Source organism: Rhinatrema bivittatum, chromosome 3 (genome assembly GCF_901001135.1).
Source record: "Rhinatrema bivittatum chromosome 3, aRhiBiv1.1, whole genome shotgun sequence".
Lineage (NCBI taxonomy): Eukaryota > Metazoa > Chordata > Amphibia > Gymnophiona > Rhinatrematidae > Rhinatrema > Rhinatrema bivittatum.
In genome coordinates, this window is record NC_042617.1 from 412,102,048 (window position 1) to 412,116,027 (window position 13,980).

The window sequence follows — 13,980 nt, forward strand, 5'->3', positions numbered from 1 at the left end:
AGGCAGCAGATTGGACCAGATGTCCTGTTGGTCGTTCACATAGGAGTGGAGGAAAGTCTTCAGGGTCTGATTGGTTCTTTCTCCTTGGCTGTTGGCCTGGGGGTGATAGGCCGACGTAAAATTCAAGGTGATGTTGAACTTTTTACATAAAGAGTGCCAGTATCTTGCCGTGAACTGTGGTTCTCGGTCTGAGATAATCTCTTTTAGGAGACCATGGAGATGTAAGACATGTTTTAGAAACAATTTAGCCAACTCTGGGGCTGACGGAAGGTTTCTCAGGGGGATGAAGTGACCCATTTTAGAGAAACGGTCAATGATAACCCAGATCACGGTATTGTTCTGTGATGGTGGAAGGTCTGTGATAAAATCCGTGGATTTACTTGACCAAGGTTCTGTAGGAACTGGAAGCAGTTGAAGGAGACCTCCATGGACGCCCTGTAGGGGGTTTCTGTTGGGCACAGACGGGGCATGAATCTACGTAGTTGCGGGAGTCTTGCACCATACTGGGCCACCAATAGAATCTCCGCAACATCTCGAGGGTTCTGGCATGGCCTGGATGTCCAGCCAGCTTAGAGTCATGGGCCCATTCGAGAACCCGCTCACATAGTCTACATGGAACGACGGTCATGAAATGAAGCTCCTGGGGAGGGGGGGTTAGATTTAGGAGCAATGTTAAAAAATATTTCTTCTTGGAAAGGATGGTGGATACATGGAATGTCCTCTCCTTTGAGGTGGTAGAGAGAGATAAAAATGGTAATATAATTCATGAAAGGAAGGAAAAAGCACAGAGGATGAGTGTCAGATTTAGGCACCAGCTACAAAGTTATAATTTAGGGCCTCGGATAATGAGAGGGCCTCTAAATACAAAAAATTATAAAGTTTAAAATTTTACATTTTTTGGGGTGGGTCCTCTCAAACTCAACATAGCTTATGGCCTAAAAATGTTTCACTCTGACTCTGCAATCAAGCCCTTGTTCTGAAGAATGGAGGGGAAAGTCTGATATTAAAGAGGTCTCTGGCATTGTACCTAGAATGAAATTGGGCAAATTAGATGGGCCGAGTGATTCTTATCTGCTATTCTATTTTATGTTTCTATATGTTGCTATGTAAATTATATTTTTGTATAGTGTGTAGCATGTAGTGATTCTTTCTGATCGAGATAACTTGAGAAAAATATGAGAAACTTCAATGCTGAACTAGTTCCAGCAGCAACTGACTTAGAAAAAATGATCTAAGGATAACAATTGGATTATTACAACACATTAATGTCTTTAGTGGGCACATTTCATAGCCATTTTACATGGGTAAAAAAATTGTTTTTACCTAAGTCCTGGATTTATCATTCTTCGCAGAATGATGAATCCTGTGAAAACAGGGGGCGAGGGGGAGGCGAAGGGGGGCAGGCTTGCGAAAGCCCGCAGCCTTCGCACCATGGCGGTGTGATTTCGGTGGCCGCAGTGCGCCGGCTGCTGGCTTTACCGAATAGTGCCACCGTGAAAGGTGGTGCTATTCGGCGCGCTACTGCCGACGATAATGTTAGTAACATTATCACCGGCAGCGAAGCCACCACTGAGTCCACCCCCTCCCGCCTCGATTCCGCCCCTCCCTGCCCCAACTCCACCCCAATCTAATTTGCATGCGATAAGCCCTTAGAAAATAACCCCCTAAATCAGCTAACTGAAAATTACCTTCTTTCAATGCGTCTAAAAATACAGGGGCTGTTCCAGAATGCACCAATGCACATACTTTTTGCTGCATTCAGAGGAAGGCATTCTGGTGGATGTGTGTGTATATGTGTGTGTGTGTGTGTGTGTGGGGGGGGGGGGGGTAGGTAGGAGGAGGGGAAATACGCATGTAGGTTGCATTTTTAAATCTATATGAATGTTTTTCCAGCAAAATTCTATCTGCAAAAAACACAGTTTCAAGCATCTGTGGATAGTTTGTACCCAGTGGCAGTTTTCAAAGGTCAAGTATGCATATTTTTCTCTTTTGAAAATTTTTGCAAACAAGGCACGTAACAAGTATCTGTGCACTTTACACAAATGCAGGCAGTTTGAGAAATGCCCCTATAATTGTAACAGGTGCAACAAATGAATTAAATAATGAATATATCAAATAATATTTAACCCTGAATGTAACTAAGTATATATTACGTTAAAAGTGTTGTTTTTATCTATATTTATTCCAGGTTGCAGAACTGCCCCAGCTGACTTGGTTTTCATCTTGGATGGATCTTGGAGTGTTGGTCCAGAGAATTTTGAAATAGTCAAAAAATGGATTGTTAACATTTCAAGCAATTTTGACATCGGGCCCAAATTTACTCAAGTCGGGGTAGTCCAGTTCAGCGATTACCCTACGCTTGAAATCCCCCTTGGAAGTCATGACTCCAGTGAAAACCTCATCAGAGGAATGGAGCTCATAGAATATTTAGGTGGAAATACTAGAACTGGAAATGCAATTAAATTTTCTGTTGAACATGTGTTTGCTAGAGCCTTACGACCTCTGACTAAAACAGCTATCGTCCTCACTGATGGCAAGTCCCAGGATGAGGTGAAAGATGCAGCAGAGGAAGCAAGAAAAAACCACATCACTTTATTTGCAATTGGAGTGGGTAATGAAATTGAAGAGGGTGAGCTCAGAGCTATTGCCAACAAGCCTTCATCTACATATGTATTTTATGTTGAAGACTACATTGCAATATCCAGAATCAGAGAAGTAATAAAGCAAAAGCTTTGTGAAGGTAAAGTTTAATATTTAATATTTATTTATAGAGTGGACAGTACAAGTTCCATTTATTGCAATACTTGCCAGTTATTGTTCCCCATGAACTGCATGTTAAGAATATAATATCAGATATTCAGATTCTCCTGTTAAATACACTCCCCTTTTCCTAATATTAATGCTAAACCGCTCATTGTTATTTAATTTTAATTTGTTTTCTTAATTTTACATAACCTTTCAGGTGAATTTTCAAAATATTATGCATGCAAAAATTAACACACTCATGTGCATATATTAGAAAATTTGTGGACTTACGTTTATTTATTTTTAATATCTATTTATTTAAAAGAATGTATCACCTGCCGTTCCAAAGATCATGGTGAGTTACATAGTTAAAAAAACATTCATAATAGTAGGTAACATACAACATAAAACTAAAATTACAACAGAAACAGAGCATACAGATTAAATTGGACTGCTCAATATATCAACAGCATGCTGTTTAAAGAAGAGGCACTCTCATGAACTATGCAGTGGATCACACAGTCAATTCAGAAATGCCTGTTTGAAAAATCAGGTTTTTAGATTCTTTTTGAATTCCTTAGTATCATTTGTAAGCTAGAGTTGTTCTGATAATGATTTCCATAATATGGGACCAATCTCCAAGACTGCACACTCTCATAATTTGCCCAGTTGTGCCTGGTGTAAACTAAGGATAACTAGTAAGCTTTGTAGGCTGGTCTGAGAGTTCTTTGTAGGGTTTAAACATGGAGAGCTGCACCTTACCACAGGGTGTCCTTATTAAAAATAATTGTATACCTAATTGTCAATACTTTATATTGAATCCTAAAATAGGTTGCCAGTGGGGTATAGAGAGAATGGGAGTGATATGGTGATATGTTGAACTGCCAGTCAATGTATGAGCTGCCTTTTTTTTAATAGATGAGCACTCTTATTGCATATTCAGGTAGACCCATCACTAGGAAGTTGCAATAATTGAAAAGAGCAATTGTTATAGCACAGTTCTGAAGTTGGAAGGTTCTAAGAGAGGTTTAAATCTGTGTAGCATATGTAGTTTGTAGTAACCAATTTTTAATAATTTGTGAATGTGCGTTTTCATGTTGAAATTAGTATCTAGTACACCTAAATTGCGAACATATGAAGAGATTGTAATTGTATGGTTACCAAAACTGAACTTAGGTAACTCTTCAGTAAGAGATTGCCATGTCAGATTATTTCAGTTTTTGAAATATTAAGGGTAAGACAGTTGTGAAATAACCATTTGTTGATGCAGCAAAATAGATCTGTAGGTGTTTTAAATTATTAGTATTGAGTTAATAACTGAAAGAACAATTGGATATTGTCTGCATAGTTACAAAAGTTAAGACCCAAACCACCAACTAACCCTTGGGGGACTCTGGTGTTGATAGAGGTCCACTTTGATGATCAACAGTTAATCTGGATCTGCTGAGAGCAATCTTATAGATATGATGAAAACCAATTTAAGACAGTACCAGAGATATCTTCTTCGTTATTGTTGTTAATCCCCGTTCCATGTAAACCAATTTGATATGATTGTATCATGAAGGTCTGTATAAAAAAGGTATAAATAAATAAAATAAATAAATATACCAATCTCTGCAAGTCATGTCGTCAATATACTATGGTTGATAGTATCAAATGTGGCTGAAATGTCAAGAAGGCCCATGATGTAACTTTGACTACAATCAAAGCCATGCCACAGAATATCGATGACTGAGAAGAGAAGGGTTTCAGAACCCTTTGGTATTTTTTGGAAACCACATTGATTAGGCTTTAACAGTGCATTGTCTTCAGGCTAATTGGTCAGTTGTTTGTTTACTATATTTTCAAGAATTTTGGAGAGAAATAAAGTCGAGTTAGGTCAATAGCTAGATAGGGCATTGGGATCAGTGGAATGATTTTTGAGTATCAGTTGAACAGAGCCCTTTTTGATGGACTTGGGAAGGAAACCTTCAAGAAGTATAAAAAACAACTTACCCTGGGGAAGTGCTACTTCAATTTTGCATGAAAATCTCTACATGTATATGTAAAAAATTTAAAGTAAAAAAAATATGCTTATAGCAGTTCAGTACCACTTAGCTGGATAAGTCTTAACATGTGCTAATTATCCAGCAAAGGGTCAGATTCATTAAGGCTTTTCTCCCATTTTGCATCTATGTGAAAAACCGTTAGTGAATCAGGTACTAAGTAAGATAGCTGGATAAGTCTCAAATAGAGCTACTTAACTGGAAAAATATAACTATTTGGACTTATCCAGCTATTTTACTTATCTGGATAAGTAGTACTATTTGAGACTTATCTAGCTATTTTAGCCAGATGAGTAACACTTTTTAAGACATATCCGATTAAGAAGCAGCAAAGCTGATGCTGAGCTGGATAAATTGGAACTTATTCAGCTAACTTGAATATCTGTTCACATGTATTATTTACATATGTGCAAATGTTTCAGGGAAGAATTACATATATTTTATAACACATGTGTATACGATATGTGTGGGTTATAAAACACTTTGAGTGCCCATGTGCATGCATATATGTGTAACCCTACCTAAGGTCACTAACATGTTCTAGATAATTAGTGGAGTGTGTTATAGAGGGTTCCCACTCTCTTAGAGTTTATTTAGAGGAAAGAGCTCAGGCAAACTGCAGGGCTGTATGCTTTGCAATTATCCTTCCTGTTTAGGGGAGGGAGAGAAAAGTGATGTGAGAGTTTGGTGCTGTAAAGGATGAGGTAATGTACAAGGCATTCCCTCCATGGGGAATGGATTGGGGTTAGAGAGAGTCTATATAATATGCCCCCAGGCAACTATTGTTGTTTTGTGAGTCCTGAAAAGAAACAGGGCATGTGAGGCATCCCAGGATTTCTGCAGCAAGAAATAAGAAAGATTCCAAGCTGAGAAGAATCTGTGGCTTACCAGATGGAAGATACCCTATTAAGAAAAAGGGTAAAACCCTTGTCTGAGAAAGCTCCAGTACAAGAACTGTCTAAGAAGGATGTTACCCCGAAGGACTTGGGGGTAAGGTAGCATGTGAGTAGGATTCCTCCTGCTCAGAGAAGTGTGAAAAATTATTGAATCTGTTTCATTTGTTTGTGGGACTGTATCCAGTTATTCAATTTAAGATTTTACAATTCTTTTTCTGTCTGTTCTTTCTATTTAAGAACATAAGAAATTGCCATGCTGGGTCAGACCAAGGGTCCACCAAACCCAGTATCCTGTTTCAACAGAGGCCAAACCAGGCCACAAGAACCAAGTACCCAAACACTAAGACGATCTCATGCCACTGATGCCAGTAATAGCAGAGGCCATTCCCTAAGTCAACTTGATTAATAGGCGTTAATGGACTTCTCCAAGAACTTATCCAAACCTTTTTTAAAACCAGCTACACTAACAGCTGGATTTTAAATTAGCCATGCGCATAGAAATCGCCATTTACATGAGAGGCCGGGTCCTGTGCGCATTTTTAAAGAGAGCCTGGCCATGCGCGTAAGTGGTGATACGTGCATAAGTGCCGGGCCCTGACAAATGGGCAGGCCAGGGGGTAGGAATGGGCAGGGCAGACCGGGGCAGGGGGGGGGGGGTGGGCGGGCTAGGACGGCACCATTCATACCTGTCCCAGAGCCTCACAGGTCGGGCCCTGAAGTAACTTGAAGAATAAAAGTTAAAAAAAAAAACGGGTATTTCGAGAGTGGGGAGGAGAGGGGAAGGGGAAGGGAGGTTCGGGTAGAGGGTAGAAAAGTTCCCTCCCAGTCCACTCCTAAATTGGAGTGGACTGGGAGGAAACTGGGGGGACCCCCAATCTCATTGCTGCGTATATTTTGCAAAATTTTACCCCCCCTTGCACGCGCCGCCTGCATGTTTAAAATCTACCATTAACTGCACTAACCACATCCTCTGGCAACAAATTCTAGAGCTTAATTATTTACAAATACATTTAATTTTGGAATCAACATCAGTTTGGACATTAGACTTGTTCATAGTGTTAAGTCTTCCCCTTGGACCTCCCAGAGAGACTCTGGTCTCCATTTGGTGATCCCTGGTGGACTTTGACTTTTCCCATGGCTGCAGACGTGTAACTCACTAAGGGCCTCATTTTCCAATATCGCAGTGGTAACGCATGAGGGGGCGTGTCCCATGCAAATAAGGCATTTTTCGTGCAGCGGGAAAACATCACGTCACGCGATGTTTTCGCCATTTGCGGAAATGGATTCGCAAATCGCGAAAACATCGTGCACCGCGATAAAACAACCAATGAATCTTTGCAGTACACAAAAGTGTCCAAACAGCCTATTTCCACAAGCAACATGTTATATGAAACCAAGCAATTGTCTAGGGAGGAGGGAGAGAGAGAGAGAGAGATGCTATAGTGTCTATGCCCTAGACAGGTATTTCTATCCCTATGGGAGGGCCACCTAGTAACTCGAGGTGGGGATTAGGTATGAGCGTAGGGGGTTGGGGCCACTTTCACATTCAACATGAGACGTACGGAAAGAACAGTGATCTCTAGTGAAGATTTGCTGGCCTTCGGAGTGAGGAAACTCACTCCAAGAAGAGATTTGGGCAACGTTCTCTCCACCTAGCTTGTTGTTGCCCAGGTAGAGTGTCCATCAAGCTAGGTGGAGAGAACGTTGCCCAAATCTCTTCTTGGAGTGAGTTTCCTAACTCCGACGGCCAGCAATCTTCACTAGAGACCACTGTTCTTTCCGTACGTCTCATGTTGAATGTGGAAAGTGGCCCCCCAACCCCCTACGCTCATACCTAATCCCCACCTCGAGTTACTAGGTGGCCCTCCCATAGGGATACAAATACCTGTCTAGGGCATAGGCACTATAGCAAGTCTCTCTCTCTCTCTCTCCTCTCTCTCTCTCTCTCTCTCTCTCTCTCTCTCTCTCTCTCTCTCTCTCTCTCTCTCTCTCTCTCCTCTCTCTCTCTCTCTCTCTCTACCTATTTTACATATACTCCGCCCCCTGTATATTAAATTACGAATTTGCATTCACAAATCGCGTTAGTGAATTTATCTCTCGCGTTAACACCTTGGAAAATGACCCCCTTAGTGCCTGTGATAAAAAAGGGTGTGGTTAGGAAATTTCCAGCCTGCTGCAATGCATAGGTAAATAAGATACGCGGCATTGTGTCAGCACGTGATGCGTCATTTTATGCGGCTAGCATAAATGAATGTGTGGTGCATTAGGTTTTTCAGTTTATATATACAGGCTTCCTGCAGCTGCCTCTTTGAGGGTATGTCAGGTGTTTGGTGTTGTTGCTGTCTAGTTGGAGGTTCTTTATAGTGATTACTGACAGGCCGATACAGTAAAGTTCGCGGGAGAGTGGGGGGGGTGGGGGGTGGGGTTGGACTCGCATTTTCGACGCGTTATTACTCCTTACTGAATAAGGAGTAAAGCTAGCGCGTAGAAAACGCGCGCCTACCCCCCGAGACTAATAGCGCCTGCAACATGCAAATGCATGTTGATGGCCCTATTAGTCATTCCCGCACGATACAGAAAGTAAAATGTGCAGCTTTACACTTACTGAATAAGGGGTAAAGCTAGCGTGTCGAAAGCGCGCGTCCAAATGCAGGTTAACAGTGCGCTCCATCGGAGCGCACTGTTAACCTGCACACTGTACTGTATCGGCCTGACAGTGAGTTGTCTTGTTTTCTGTTGCCATCTGTTTCCCCAACATCTTCATTAGTAAACACAGAAGCAAAGAATTCATTTAGTCTTTCTGCAATGGCCTTATCTTCCCTAAGAGCCCCTTTAACCCCTCGGTCATCTAACGGTCCAACCGACTCCCTCACAGGTTTATTGCTTCAGATATATTTTTTAAAGTTTTTATTATGAGTTTTTGCCTTATGGCCAACTTCATTTCAAATTATCTCTTAGCCTGCCTTATAAATGTTTTACACTTAACTTGACAATGCTTATGATTTTTCCTATTTTCTTCATATGGATCCTTCTTCAAATTTTTGAAGGTTTTTTGGCTAAAATTGCCTTTTTCACCTCACCTTTTAACCAGGTCAGGAATCCTTTTGCCTTTCTTCCACCTTTTTTAATGCATGGAAGACATCTGGACTATGCTTCTAGGATTGTATTTTTAAACAATGTCCTTGCCTTTTGTACACTTTTAACCTTTGCAGTTGCACCTTTCAGTTTTTTTCTATTTTTCTCATTTTCTCAAAGTTTCCCTTTTGAAAATGTAGTGTTAGATCCATAGATTTATATATTGTCCCCCTTCCAGTTATTAGTTTAAATTTGATCATGTTATGATCACTATTGCCAAGTGTCCCCATCACTGTTACCTCTCTCACCAAATCCTGCGTTCCACTAAGAATTAAAGCTGAGGCCATGCTAACCAGTTTGAAGAAATCAGGACTAACAGATAAAATGAAGAAGTGCTTGCTGGGAGGGCAAGAGGACCAATGTGTTGGCTACACCTTGGGGAAGGGCAAGGTCCATCCACAGACCAGGAAGATTGAGGCGATCACTCAAGTACCAGTTCCACAAACTAAAGCAAAAGTGAGAGCATTCCTAGGCCTTGCAGGATATTACAGAAGGTTTATGCCCAATTACTCAGAGAAGGCAGAACCTCTCACAAGGTTGTTGGTAAAGACAATACCAGAGAAGGTCCAGTGGTCAGAGGAAGCCTTCAGAGTCCTGAAGGAGGCAATTATGATCTGAACCAGTCCTGATAAACCTGGAATTCATCAAACTCTTCACGGTGCAGACTGATGCCTCAGAGGTCAGTTTGGGAGCCATCTTAGTTGAGGAGAAGAATGGCTGAGGTCATCCTGTGCCATACATTTGCCAGAAGCTATTGCCATGCGAGAGACTTTCCTCAACAGTTGAGAAAGAGGCCTTGGCATGCCTTGTGCTGTTACCTGTTGGGATGGCAGTTCACACTCATAATGGACCATCAACTGCTTCTATGGATGAATAGATCAAGGAGTCCAATGTGAGGGTGATGAGCTGGTTTCAGACCCCATAGCCCTTCAATTACAAGATCCAGCATAGGGTAGGAAGGGGGAATGACAATGTGGATGTCCTGTCAAGTGATGTGTACTGTCCTGCCAAGGCTGAACTGAGGGGGAGAGTATGTGAGGGAATATACCGGAAACTACCTCAAACTAACTTAAGGGACCGGCCACAGAGATCTAGCCACATCTTCCTTAAAGATCAGCCCCACAACCTGATCCCAGATCAGGTTGTGGGGCTGATCTGGGATTTTTCTTTTTTTTTTTTTTATAGCCAAAAGATCTGGAGAGAAGGTAGTGACTGTGAGAACATTTTAAAAATAGTTTTGACAGTGGGGCGACCAGGAGGGAGGGGCAATGCCTGGGTGACATATTTTAAATGTTTTAGGAAGAGAGGAAACCCAGAGGGAGGGGATATGGCCACAGAGGCATTTTCTAAAATATTTTTACAGCAGGTAGATCAAAAGGAAGGGGAGATTGGTGGGCAGGGACATGTAACATTTTATAGTCTGGTGGGAGGGAGGCAAGGGAAATCAGGTTCACTATTTTTATAAAAAGAAAAAAGAAAGTAAATTACAGTGAGGTGGGAAGGAGGGAGGGATGCAGTGCAGAAAGAGTAACAAGCTTTCTTTTTCACATTCCAATTGGGAGTGATGGAGGGTGGCTGGCCAACACCAAGATTTGACTGACCAAGTTAGGTCAATGCTGAATATTAATATTGAATACTTAAAATTCTCCCTGTGATCTAACTTCATCCCTATTGTATCTTAGGGAGCTAAATTTAGCCACCGAACCTAGTCAGTTTCATAGGCTTTGATCTAACTGGCCAAATAATTACTTAGCTGTCTTTTCAAGTCCTTTGAATATTGACCTCAAAGATAATATGGTAAGGACACTTCCTGCACTCTATAAATCTCCCTTGATTCATCAATGGAGAATTCAAAGCAGCCAAGAAGTAGTCCACAGACTCAATTGTTTGGTGCAGGGCAAGTTGGTGATTTCTTATAATTATTTATAATTTTAGTTCCATGATCTTTAAACAGGTAAATAGAAGATAAAAGACTAATTGTAGATATTCAAATGTTAGTCATTTTTCTTAGCTAGCTAACTTAGGGGGTTATTTACTAAAGCTTTATCGTGTGCGTTAGGTACGCGATAAGGCTATATCGCTGCGAAAAGGGCCTTTTCACATGCAATATAATGTAAATTAGGGGAAGGGGAGGAGTCGGGGCGGGGAGGGGGAGGAGTCGGCCTTGGAACCGCTGCCGGCGATAATGTGAGGAACATTATCGCCGGCAGTAGTGTGGCGAATAGCTACACCTTTTACGTTTTGCTATTTGCTGCAAAAGGCTGCAGCTGGCCCCACCGCGGCCGGCGAAATCGCATCGCTGTGGTGCGAACGGCCACGGCCTTTCACAGACCCGGCCCCCTTTGCCCCTCCGCCCCCTTTTTTGTGGGATTCATCATTCCGCGAAGTATGATGAAGCCTGCCCTTAGACATGATATTCAGCAGCTCGGAAAAGCCATTGAATATACATGTATATATCTACGCTTACAACTCCACAATGTATCCAGTATAGATGTTATTGAAATTATTTACTTGTAGATTCTTATTTATTATTGCAATAAGCTTTTATTCTAAAATGTCTTAAACAAGTTTTTCAAAAGAAAGAAATTTTTTTCAGCACATAAATTTTTAAAGGAGAAAGTGGAAAGTTTCATAAATGTTCTCATGACATTACTTCCTTGTAATGTATCAAGTGTTTTAATCATGAACAATCCACCTCCGTCCTTAATATTTTTTGAATTTTATATGAAATGTGCACTGTGGGGTAGATTTTCAAAGGGGTACACGCGTACGATATGCGTACGATACGCGATACGATTTCGGAGTGGCCTCGGAGGGAACAGGCAGCACGCGCTGGGCTCGGCGCACGCAGGTTCCACAAATGTGCACCCCCTTGCGCATGCTGACCCCGGATTTTATAAGATACGCGCGGCTACGCGTGTATCTTATAAAATCCAGCGTACTTTTGTTCGTGCCTGGTGCACGAACAAAAGTATGCCCGCGCGTACATTTATAAAATCTACCCCTGTGAGTATTAAAAAAACTCCTGTTTTTTATGGAATTTTTTTAAGTGTTTCAATTGTTCTCAGAGCGTAAGACAGGCAGTTTAAGTCCATATAACAACCAAAACCGACTTATCTTGAAGGTGTCATTGTCCACCCATTGTTATCTACCCGACAAGGCCTCGATTCTGACCCGACGGGGTCGTTCCTCAGGGGATGTATATGTTCTACTATATAGTCAGAAATTACTTATCTTTCAAGCTGTTTCTTCCATATGGACTACTTTACACCGATCCATCAAGCATCCATCTTTCATTCACCCTCGCTTAAATTCCAGCGTTCTTTTAACCTGCTGTCAGCGTCTTTCGAATGTTATGCTCCACCGTATGTTCTTACCCAACACTCTTTATAAAGAACATCTTTTCTAGATTTGTTTGAGCAATAGTGCTTCTGCTATTCCTCCATCTCAAAAGAGCAAGAACTTATGCTCACCAAACGCTCACTGAAAAAAATCTTTCTTTCAAAAACTTAAGACATTTTAGAGTAAAAAGCTTATTGCAATAATAAATAAGAATCCACAAGTAAATAATTTCAATAACATCTATACTGGATATAATGTGGAGTTGGGAGTGTTTGTCAATTAATATTCCAGAAGAAATTAGAGGTGCTGGGGATTTTTTGGTTTGTTACGTAGGATAAGCACTATATCTACGCTTAGTAATATAAGCTATAACCTGCCCTATGGCAGGTCTAATTTAGCCATATAACTTATGTGGCTAAGACTGAATATCAATAATTAGGCACATAACTTAGACGGCTAATTCGTTCTGCCCCAATCTACCCAGTATATGCCCACAACTTATGCAGATAACCTTTTAGCCGCATAAGTGACTTATGTGGCTAAATGGTGGCTGCTGAACATAGGTGCATATTCAGTGGCTACTACTTAATTGCATTAGCTGTACTTATGTGGCTAAATAGTGCTAAATGTATTTTGAATATTGACCTCCTTGTGACTGGTTTAGAGTTTCATCCTTTGAAATCCTAAATACTCAAATGTCCATATTGAAAGAGGTTTACCTGTGCAACTCTTGAGTTATCCAAATAAAGCATGAGGTTTAAATTTTCTGCCCCTCTCATGGGCTAAATTTTGCCCAGGTAAGTCTGTAGCCAGGCAAAATTTAGTCAGAAAAATTGGAGGTGCTCCTTAGGCATTTATGGGTGGGGCAAAGTTATCCAGAATTATCAATTTATTTTATAAAATGTATATGCTGCAAAATCTAAAGTTCTGAGCAGCTTACAATTAATTAATGCATAATAATTTAATAGATAACAAATTTCTACATTATAAAATCACAATGACATACAATAGCCACAAATAAAATATTTTTAAAAAGATAAAACAAATTAAAATAATAAAAATAACAACAAAATAACAAAAAATATGCTGCATTTGCTCACATTAGGTGGGAAAAAAGCAATTTCAAATAGATGTGTTTTTAGTTGTTTTTTGTCTGCTTTCTTAAATAATAATTTATCTTGTGAGTCAGCAAGATATATGGCATTAAAACCGTGTGATATGGCCCCTAATTTAACTAAAACCCTCCCAAACTCATCCCCCAATCCTGCTCACCTCAAAAATTTGCAATCACACCACGTGAATTTATACTTTTCGCATGCGTTAAGGCCTAAACACATTTTGATGCATTACCCTGTATAGCTGTAATAGTTGTCACTCTAGGACTGAGTTGTGTCAGGCTTCTTATATATACTACAGGCCTCTCTGGCCTAATCAGCATCCTAGAACTTCTTGTCTTCCAGAAGGCCTTCCCTGAGTGTAGGATACAGTTCTTTTTTCCCAAAGAATGACACTATCAGCTGGCAGCAGCACAGATCTAGGGCTTTCTGGGAACTCCATTTCCTGCTTCCTGAACAGAATTAAAAAGCAGCTTGAGTTCTACTCTCATACAAAATAATTAAAATACTTGCAGTTGCTTTAAGCACAGGCTGCTTATACTACACCACATTATCTGAATCTTTGTTATGAGCAGCTTACAAAGAGTGACATTAATTTATCTTAATTTAATACAGTATACATTAAGCATGATATATTATACATAATAGATATGATTATACATAAATGGTAATTTCCTATAACTTTGCAGTTTGGCTGTCCCA

The 13,980-nt window shown here is 40.6% G+C and overlaps 1 protein-coding gene across 2 annotated transcripts in view; it reads left to right on the forward strand.

Moving 5' to 3' along the window:
• LOC115087934 (collagen alpha-1(XXI) chain-like) overlaps positions 1 to 13,980 on the forward strand; it is a 454,903-nt gene that overhangs the window by 95,404 nt on the left and 345,519 nt on the right. For both annotated transcript variants that reach the window (XM_029595690.1, XM_029595691.1), the window contains exon 3: positions 2,189 to 2,740. In XM_029595690.1, coding sequence (XP_029451550.1) covers positions 2,189 to 2,740 — 552 coding nt within the window. The remainder of the gene's footprint in view (positions 1 to 2,188; positions 2,741 to 13,980) is intronic.